This window comes from Octopus bimaculoides, chromosome 4 (genome assembly GCF_046866305.1).
Source record: "Octopus bimaculoides isolate indiv1 chromosome 4, ASM4686630v1, whole genome shotgun sequence".
Lineage (NCBI taxonomy): Eukaryota > Metazoa > Mollusca > Cephalopoda > Octopoda > Octopodidae > Octopus > Octopus bimaculoides.
In genome coordinates, this window is record NC_142931.1 from 97,914,958 (window position 1) to 97,925,125 (window position 10,168).

At 42.9% G+C, this 10,168-nt stretch overlaps 2 protein-coding genes across 2 annotated transcripts; both read left to right on the forward strand.

Annotated features, from left to right (window-relative positions):
- Nucleotides 1-3,339: 3,339 nt before the first annotated feature.
- On the forward strand, nucleotides 3,340-4,499 carry LOC149136157 (uncharacterized). The gene has a single exon (XM_089350047.1). The coding sequence runs from the start codon at nucleotides 3,341-3,343 to the stop codon at nucleotides 4,097-4,099; it is 759 nt and encodes a 252-aa protein (XP_089206173.1). The 5' UTR covers nucleotide 3,340; the 3' UTR covers nucleotides 4,100-4,499.
- A 492-nt stretch (nucleotides 4,500-4,991) lies between these two features.
- Nucleotides 4,992-6,944, forward strand: LOC149136158 (uncharacterized). The gene is given in 1 exon segment (XM_089350100.1): nucleotides 4,992-6,944. A coding segment is annotated over 1 exon segment (1,938 nt). The 5' UTR covers nucleotides 4,992-5,006.
- The last annotated feature ends 3,224 nt before the right edge of the window (nucleotides 6,945-10,168 follow it).

The window sequence follows — 10,168 nt, forward strand, 5'->3', positions numbered from 1 at the left end:
CTCTGTGTTTATTTCCTCGTGTTCCTTTCTATTGAAGAGCGTAAGCTCGAAACGCAAAAGCCTTTCTCAATTTCTCAAGCGTCAAACACCTGCTTGTTGTTTAAACACCTGTCTTCGTCTTTTTTCTGCAAACTTCAACAATACACACACACACACACACACACACACACACACACACACACACATATATATATATATATATATATATATATATATATATATATATATATATACGTTTTAGAGTCAAGTTTTGACTGCTATATCTAGCATGGTGGTATCTCTTAGATACCTCTAATTATAATTTTAATAATAATTATTACCTATGAAGTTTTTATTCCCATTCTAGCCACCTGATATGATCGGTATTTTAAATAATGACCTTATCCTTATTTATATAAATTTTTATATATATATATATATATATATATATATATATATATATATATATATATATATATATATATATATATCGTGAAGTATATTTGTCACTTAAATGTGGTTAACCCTTAAGGGAGGATGCTACTGTAGCTTGTAGCCCCAGGAAGATACCTCCTCCATTTTCTGTGCCGTATCAGTATTTGCAAAGAGAAGCCATCCTTCCCATTTCTAGCCTGACGTGGTACACACGGACCCGAGTTTCTGGGTATTGACCCGTCATCAGCGTGTGACAATCAGCGGTTGCCGATGTGAAGTGGTTCCCAATGCAAATATATATCCCTGATCTCGAAAAAGTATAAACAGGCAATAATAAATCCCTGGGCGAGGTATAAACAGTAGCTGTTTATACATCGACAACCGGTGATTGTCTCACGCTGATGACGTGTTAATACCCAGAAACTCGGGTCCGTGAGTATCACGTCAGGCTGGAGATGGAAAGGATGGATTTCCTTTGCAAATACTGATAGGGCACAGAAAGTGTGTCAATAGCCAGCTGGAGGAGGTGTGTTCCTGGGTCTACAAGCTACAGTAGCATCCACCCTTAAGGGTTAACCACATTTAAGTGGCAAATATACTTCACGATGTCGTGCAGCTACTGTTTATATCTCGCTCAGATAATTATATTATATATATATATATATATATATATATATATATATATTTTTTACAGGGTGCGGACGGTATTTGAGGATACATGCATTTTTAGCCATTATTTTGACTAATTTTTATAGAACTTCTATTTCAGAAATAACAATGTCAGCCCTTATGCTTACTAATGAAACGAAAAGGCATTCTGTGATTGTGGCTTTGAAGACTAAGCATGGTGATTTAGAAATTTCTCATTTCCTGAAAGTTGCAAGTTCACAAGATTCGGTGTGAGTTAAAGAAAGATGGAAGCATATTATCTGTATCAAAACGTAAAAAAAAAACATTCCAAACGCTCTCATTCTATCAGGACACCTGAATTTATTCAGGAAGTTAAGCAAAGCATTGAAGACAATCCAGGAAAATCAATGAGGTCAATTGCAAAAAAATCTCGGGTGTCAGAAAAAAACAATCAGAAATGTTGTGCATGGACACATCAGATACAAATCTTATGCGATGAGGAGAAATCAATTCAGGTCAGAAAAAAACAAAAGAAAACCGTTTAATCATATCCATAAGACTTTTGAACACATGAAGATGGAGTGATTTGGTTTTTCTCAGATGAGAAAAACTTTGACCAGGACCAGAAAACTAACGGAAGAAATGACAGGTAGCTATGTGCAGACCCTTCTGATGTTCCAAGAATAATGCACCCAAAATTTTCTGCAAGTGTCATGGTTTTGGGTGTTGTTAGCAATGAAGGACATGTGATGCCTCCTCACTTTGTTCTTCAAGGCCTTAGGGTGAATGCTGCTGCGTATATTGAGGTTCTGGATAAAGTTATTAAGTCTTGGATCAACAGTATATGCAATGAAAGGCCTTACGTCTTTCATCTCACTCAAGGCTCAAATGACACGAGAATGAATGGCCGATAATTTGCATGATCACATCACCCCCAACATTTGGCCTCCTAATTCTCTAGATCTCAATCCACTGGACTACTATATACGGATCATCGTTGAGAAAAATGTCAATGAACACCCTCATAGCACCAAATATTCTTTGAAAGCCGGTATAGTTCGAGTAATGTCCGATATCAAGAAGGACCACTTAATCCGCGCTTGTAAACGATTTCGACCCCGCATAGAGGCAGTTATTGATGCTTATGGTGGTTTTATTGAATGAAATTATTAAATTGATAATTTAGCTCTATGTTTATGTTATTTTTATAAAAAAGATACAGTTTTTCTCTGTCATTATATAAGCGTTCTTTTAAAACCATTAATCTGTCCTCAAACACCGTCCGCACCCTATATATATATATATATATATATATATATATATATATATATATATATATAAGCACATTATACGCAGACATATCAACACAAAAACATCATTAAATATACAATCGAATCTCTCGATAGATCTCTCGATAGATCAACAAGCACTTTATTGAACATCTCGACTTAAATGGTAAATTATTCACCCTTCAGTTCACTCTCTCTCTCTCTCTGTCTCTGTCTCTCTCTCTCTCTGTCTCTTTCTCTCTCTCTCTCTCTCTCTCTCTCTCTCTCTCTCTCTCTACCTTTCACATGCACACCTACTCATACAGAGAGAGTCGGGTATAAATATGCGCATAGTTATGTTGTGGTATATATGTGTGCGTATTTACATGCGCATATATATGTGTGTATATATACATGCATTTGCATACATGTTTACATTTTGCACATACATATATACATATATTGCCGTTATTTAGACATATATACGTATAGTTGTGTCGTATATATCTAGAAATATTGATTATAACACGAAATACCTCCCTAAAGACTTTATTATTCTCATAAAGAGGAGAGTGGAACACGGTGATTACGCAGTAAAAGTTCTATATTTATTTATCTTTTTCGCTTTTATTTTACAGATAATATGTCCGCACCTCGTACCAACACTCACCAAGTTAGTATTTGATATATTCTAATACTAATCGTTAAAAAATATGTGGTGTTATGTGCTGTGATGAGCTGTGTGTTGTTGATGGAGAGAGGTGAGGCAAACAGAAGTGAAGCCAGACCGGAAGGGCCAGACCGGAAGGGTCAGACCGGAAGTCAGGCACACGCGATCGAAGGCCAGCACGTGGGTCAGTCAGAAAACAGACAGGTTACGAGAAAGACGTGTTTTGATCAAGAGCGATTGTGTACTCCGCTGCGGTCGACAAGGTAAGGTTCAAGGCTTCATTCTGTCCTTTTGCTTCTTGTTGTCTTTTTCCTCCATCACACCACAAGCTATTTCGGCCCATAAGAAAAAAAAAATTATGAGTGTAGTCCGGATTTCTAGTGATATCATTAAACTGTTTTGCGGCGACACGGACGTGGTCGCGTGGCTAAAAAAGATGAAGCTGGTCGCGAAGCTCCAAGGGATAGGCGACTTGGCAAGCTTTCTACCACTGTACTTGGATGGTCCGGCATTGGTGCTATTTTTAGAGATGGAAGAGAGGGACCAAGTTAGCGCGGAGAAAATAGAAATCCGCTTGATGGAGGCCTTCCCAGAAGGAATGTTTGAGGTGTACGCTCACCTGGGGAGAGCGAAGTGGACTGGCGAACAGGTCGACGTGTTTGCCAACGAACTTAGGAGGTTGGCTAGACTGGCGGGGTACGAGAGAGAATCGCTGGATCGAACAGTAAAATTGGCGTTTGTAACTGGGTTTCCTGACCACATGTCGGTCGAATTGCAGAGACTGCCGGACGCGAACGCCATGCCCATGGCGGATATAATAACGAGGGCTCGTATGTTAGTTTCGTGTTGTAGATCGACGCCGTTGGCAGCAACGGCAACGGCCAAAGGTGGCCGACCAAGGAGTAGCGGAGAGGGGTCGAACAAGGAACGTGTGCGACCGTTCAAAGGACAGTGTTTCCGGTGTCAGGGCCCGCACATGGTGCGAGACTGCAAGTTACCCAAGCCTGAGGTCATTTGCTACCGTTGTCGAGAAACGGGACATATAGCCAGCGAATGTTTGCAGGGAAACGGTCTAAGGGAGACTACTGCGCCAGTGGTCATCCCTTTGGATCAATAAAGACGCATTTTTTTTACCCGTTGTTGATGTGCTGGTGGAGGGGAAGATGTCGCGTGCCCTCGTGGACACAGGCTGTACAACGACCCTGATGACTCCGGGAGTGGTAGAGACGTGGAGTGGAGAAAGCAGTGTGAGGGCAGTCGACGGAAGAGAGGTACGCTGTGAAGGCATTACTGACGTGCAGATTGAGGTGCAGGGAAGAAAGCTGATGCTGCAAGCAATTGTAGTTGGCCACTTGGTGGATGAGATTGACGTGGTGATGGGGATGGATGCAATCACCCGTTTAGGAGGTGTCACTGTCAACGAGGCCGGTGTGACTTTCGGGGTCGCGGGGAAACCGTGTATGGCGACGCCGTGCATTGGTGAGAACCGCGAAGAAAGCTATGCCGCGCACACCATTGAAGACCAGGATTTTCGTGCCGCCTTCGATGGCCAGAGGTGGACAGTGGAGTGGCACTGGAGGGGAGAGCCCCCGACGTTAAAAAATAAAGTGGGCTGCTACCAGCATACTTTGAAAGGAGATGCCAGAAGCGAGTTCGAGGGGGAGGTGGAGCGGTGGATTAAGGAGGGCATATTGATCCCTTGGGAAGAAGAAAGAGAGAGCGGAGTCCTGCCGCTGATGGCGGTGGTACAGCCCACGAAGCATAAGGTCAGATCAGTGCTTGACTTCCGAGAGCTGAATGACCACATATCATGTCATACGGGCAGCGAGGCCACAGATGTCTGCGGGAACACCTTGCGAGAATGGAGGCAGATGACAGGGGCCTCCACGATCGTCGATTTGAAGTCGGCATACCTGCAGGTGCATGTGGCTGAGAGACTGTGGAAGCATCAGCTTGTCAGGTATAAGGGCTGGACATATTGTTTGACCAGGCTGGGGTTTGGGCTCAATTCAGCGCCAAAAATTATGACAACAATTCTCAAGGCCATCCTGGGAAAGGTGGACAGAGTAAAAAGGGCCACCAATTCGTACATCGATGACATCCTTGTGGACGAAACCATAATGCCAGCAACGGAGGTCATAGGCCACCTGAAGAATTTCGGACTGGTCGCCAAGCCACCAGAGGCCATGGAGGGAGGCGCTGCACTGGGCCTCAAGCTACGGAGAGACAAGGCCGGTGCGTTGGTGTTTCGGCGTGGGAACGAGATCCCCGAACTGGGCACCAGCGTGAGAAGACGGGAACTGTTCTCGGTGTGCGGGAAGCTGGTGGGACACTACCCGGTTGCAGGATGGCTCCGGACAGCATGTAGCTACATCAAGAGACGAGCCGAAGGAGCAAAGTGGAATGACAGAGTGGGGGAGAAAACGACCGACATGATGCAGGAAGTCTTGGTCAGAGTGAGAGCAGAGGATCCAGTGAGGGGCAGTTGGTATATTCCCAAATCAAAGAGTGGGATCGTTTGGTGTGACGCCAGTAGCATCGCAATAGGGGTTGTCTTAGAAATGGGAGGCACCGTGGTGGAAGATGCAGCCTGGCTCAGGAAGATGGATGACTGCAACCATATCAATGTGGCGGAGTTGGATGCCGTGCTGAAGGGGGTGAACCTGGCCTTGACGTGGGGGCTGTGCACCATCGAAATTAGAACCGATTCGGCCACTGTGCTTGGTTGGGTGACGGCAGTCATCACCAATGAACGGAGGGTGCGAACCAAAGGGGCTGCGGAGATGCTGGTAAAGCACCGATTGGGAATATTGCGGGAGCTAACCGCTGAGTTCGATCTGGAGCTGAGCGTAATTTTTGTGCCTTCCGAAAAGAACAGAGCAGATGTCCTAACCAGGGTAAAGCGAGCTTGGTTGCAGGTGCCAGAGGATGTGGAGCAGGCCGTGGCTGCAGTATGCTGTCTGATTGACTCGGAGTTGAGGAGACTGCATACCATGCGTCACATGGGAGTGGACAGGACATTGTTCCTAGCCAGGAAAGTTGACTCCGAGGTAACGAGGCGGAGCGTGCAGAGAGTGGTTAGCAGCTGTGACAGGTGCCAGTCTATTGACCCTGCTCCGGGCGTACATGAGGCGGGAAGTATTCCAGTGGCCCACAACTGGAAACGACTGGCAGTGGACGTAACACACTACCGGCAGGGGACGTACTTCTCAATGGTTGACTGCGGACCGGGGCGGATGGCCATATGGAGGGAGATGAAGACGGGGACTGCAGAGGAAATCGCGGGAGTATTAAATGGGATATTCCTGGAACGAGGCCCCGTGGATGAGCTACTGCTGGATAATGGCACTGCATTTCGCTCGGAGGTGCTGAAAAAAATGCTTGACGGGTGGCAGGTCAGCCGCTTCTTCAGGGCGGCATACCGACCAAGTGGAAATGGAGTGGTGGAAAGGCATCATCGTACCATCAAGACCATGGCAGAAAGGGGCCACATTTCACCAATCGAGGTCGTTTTTTGGTATAATATGTCGCCCAGGTCAGGACAGGCTGAGGAGTCGGTGCCACACAGGGCAATATTCAGGTACGAGTGGAGGCACCCGTGTATTGCATCAATGCGACTCCGGGGAGAAGAAGAGCACACCTTCGTGCAGATCGGGGAAGTATGGGTAAAATTCCCAAATGCACGGTGCACATCACAATGAGGGAAAGGAACTATAACCTCCATCAATTCAAAGAACAACGTCTCGGTCGATGGTATACCACGCCACGTTTTGGATGTGCGGAAGATTGTCAGTGCTTCAGAGGATGGAACCAGCTGCAGTGGGCAGGATGATGAAGACAGCAGCAGTAGGCAAGATGATGAAGGCAGCGCGCCAGGAACTCAGGCCAGTCCCGGGGTCGCACAGCGACCACAGAGGGAGCGGCAACTTCCTCCCTGGTTGGCTGATTATGAAACCAATTAAGGTAGTTCGGGAGCGAGGAGTGAGTGGGAGAGCCGGTTGAATGATCTGTAGATCAGGGGGGCGTGTGGTATTATAAGCTGTGATGAGCTGTGTGTTGTTGGTGGAGAGAGGTGAGACAAACAGAAGTGAAGCCAGACCGGAAGGGTAGACCGGAAGGGTCAGACCGGAAGTCGGGCACACGCGGTCGAAGGCCAGCACGTGGGTCAGTCAAAAAACAGACAGGTTACGCGAAAGACGTGTTTTGATCAAGAGCGATTGTGTACTCCGCTGCGGTCGACAAGGTAAGGTCCAAGGTTTCATTCTGTCCTTTTGCTTCTTCTTGTCTTTTTCTTCCATCACACCACAAAATATTCAGCCTGATTAAAGCCTGAAACCAAAGAGCTCGTAAAATTTGTCTTTTGTAACATTTCGATAAAGTGGACAAGTTTCCTTCTTTTCTTTTTAGCGACGGTGTTATGACAAGGTTTAGAGTAGAGTGAGGGTTAAATCTACCCCACCAGTACAGCGGAATGTAAACTAATATAAATGTGTGCAACCGAATAACACCAAATTTTTTTCTCCAAAACCATGCGGAATCAGCTACGCACCTCCTACACACACGCACAAACACACACACACACACACACACATACACACACACACACACACATACACCACACCACACACAAACACACTAACACACACACAAACACACATGCACATGTCACGCGCTCAGACACACAGACAAGGAGGAGGAGGAGGAGGAGATTTTACTTGCTCATGGACGCCAATTTGTATGTCTATTCTGCAGTAGAATTATTCAGTTGTGGACCCAGATGCCATCACTAATCATCAAGCAAAAGCCTTGCACCTCCAGATGGAGAACTGGGTCTGGTTTTTACTGTGATTAATCTTCCATGCTGTATTATATCATATTTCTATTTCTACAAGTAATACTTTTCATTTTCTTGGTAGAATTAATTATTTATTGTTTAATATAAACATTAGGGTGGAAATTTGAACCCAGCTAGAACTGAATATTCTGAATAATATGTACTAAAAAGGATTTTCATTTCCGCCATCAATATTAATCTTTAATGCAATGCACAGCACAAAGATTCATTCTGGTTAAAGTATTTTATTTACAGATGAGATATGAAAATATCTAAATGTCCGTCTACAAATGATGGCGGAGGAAATTGACACAATATGGACTGGAATACTCTTAACTTTAAGTAGATATGAGACTGGTTTCATCTTTACAAAATCATTTGATACAGCCATGTTCATGCGGGAAGACTAGCGCCAAACTGTATTTTTACGGTTACGAGAAAGCCCTGCTTCGAGGTTTGCGAGTCACTCCTTTTCTGCGATGGAGGTATGCCCTGGCAGTGATAACAATCAAGACAAGTGCTGTGCAAGAGAAGAGGAATGCAGTCACAGTTCATGACCAACTGATGAATGAACGAACTCTAGATACCACTGAGCTAGTCCTAGTTTATAGCTAACTATTTAACAGCGAAATTACTACCTTCATGTCCAAAATCCAACCCAAGGAGGATTACACTTTTTAATTTGTCCCAAGTAATTCTAAAAGAAGGCCACTCAAGTATAAAACCATTATAGTTTAAACAGTACTGAATAACAACAGCAGCTGTCTAAATGTCCAGCGGAAGCTCCTAGATATACAGGCACCGTCAGATATTAACAGCCCTTGTTAGTAGACAGTTGTGATTTCAGAAAAGAGAGTAGACCCTACTAATATAATTCTTTCTTATTTTTGGCAGGGGATGGGGAAATCGATTACATCGACCCCAGTGATCAACTGGCACTTATTTTATCGATTCCGAAAGGATGAAAGGCAACGTCTTAAAATGTAAAATCGGAAGAAATGCCACTAAGCATTTAATCAGGTGCTGTAACGATTCTGTTAGCTCGGCAACTTCGGTCATACAAATATAATTAAATCTCTGGAGAGTTTAAATAACTAAAAATTTATAGAGAAATGATGTAGTGTGAGAGCCCATACCCTCTTCCAATGATCTCTAACACCTATTTAATTACAGAAGATAAGTTTGACACTGAAATCGAGAAAGGTACTGCGAATTTGTTGCGTCCAGTGGGCGGCAAAAGTAAACTCAGAAATCCCGAAAGGAAATGAGTATCGTAATATTGGTATAATCGATAACGATTTCATAATCAAACCTATATATAAGATGAACATTAGTATACGGAATGTAAGAGGTTTATGTTAAGGTTATAATCTGAAATGCAATGAAATGGACAGATATGAAATATCTTTACTTGAACAGGAAATCACTGTTTTATATATTTATAACAATGATGAAATGGTAATCTTCTCATGAAGAGATAGTCGTTATAGCCATGGAGTTATTTGTTATCTTGAATAAAACTGCCACTAAGTTCTTGGATATATGCTTGGATATATATAAAAGTTAATGATAGAAATATAAAGATGAGACTGAGGAAAACCATTTAACATTACAACAATGCAGTTTTATGTTCTAACTACTGCTAAGAACGAATTAGATCGATTCTACGATGCACTTCAAGAAGAAATCAATCACCTCCAAAAGATTTTCTTATGCTACGGCTGGGAAACGAAAACCAGAATCAGTAACTGTGGCTAATTTTATTTTAGGCACAAAGAACGAACAAGGTGACCGATTTGTTGAATTCTGTGGCTGAAACAAACTTAGTACTTCTAACACAAAGTTGAACCTATATCAGACATTATACTCAATTTGTTTTTCTAAATGCAAGATCCATAACCAAATGGATTAGTTAGACAGAGATGGAAATGTCTTGTTATAAAATGTTAAAACTTACCCAAATACTGAAGAAACAGCGAGCTTCAACTTAATATTTGCAAGAGATAAAAGATACAAGCATCAAAAACGTACAGCCTTGCAAACATTCCAAATGACTACAACATTGAAATAAAAAGGAAACTATTAGAACAACCTTGGCAATGTGAAGAAGAAAATTACCTTCAAGAACTGTGGGGCAAAGCTAAAATAAAATTCGGAATCGGCAGAAAAATGTATTACCAGAAGAAAAAAAAAATTGATTGAAGTTAATAAGACAAGACATTAGATAAAATTGAAGAAAGTTATTTAAAGAGTTGTGGTATGATATTATCTAAATCTGAAAAACGATACTAACAGCTGAGCCATGAATTTTAAATCAAGAAGAAAAACACAATCAAGAAAACATTAAAGTAA

Excerpts from the sequence above, each read along its gene's own strand:
- LOC149136157 (XM_089350047.1), top strand. The coding sequence starts at position 3,341 with ATGAGTGTAGTCCGGATTTCTAGTGATATCATTAAACTGTTTTGCGGC.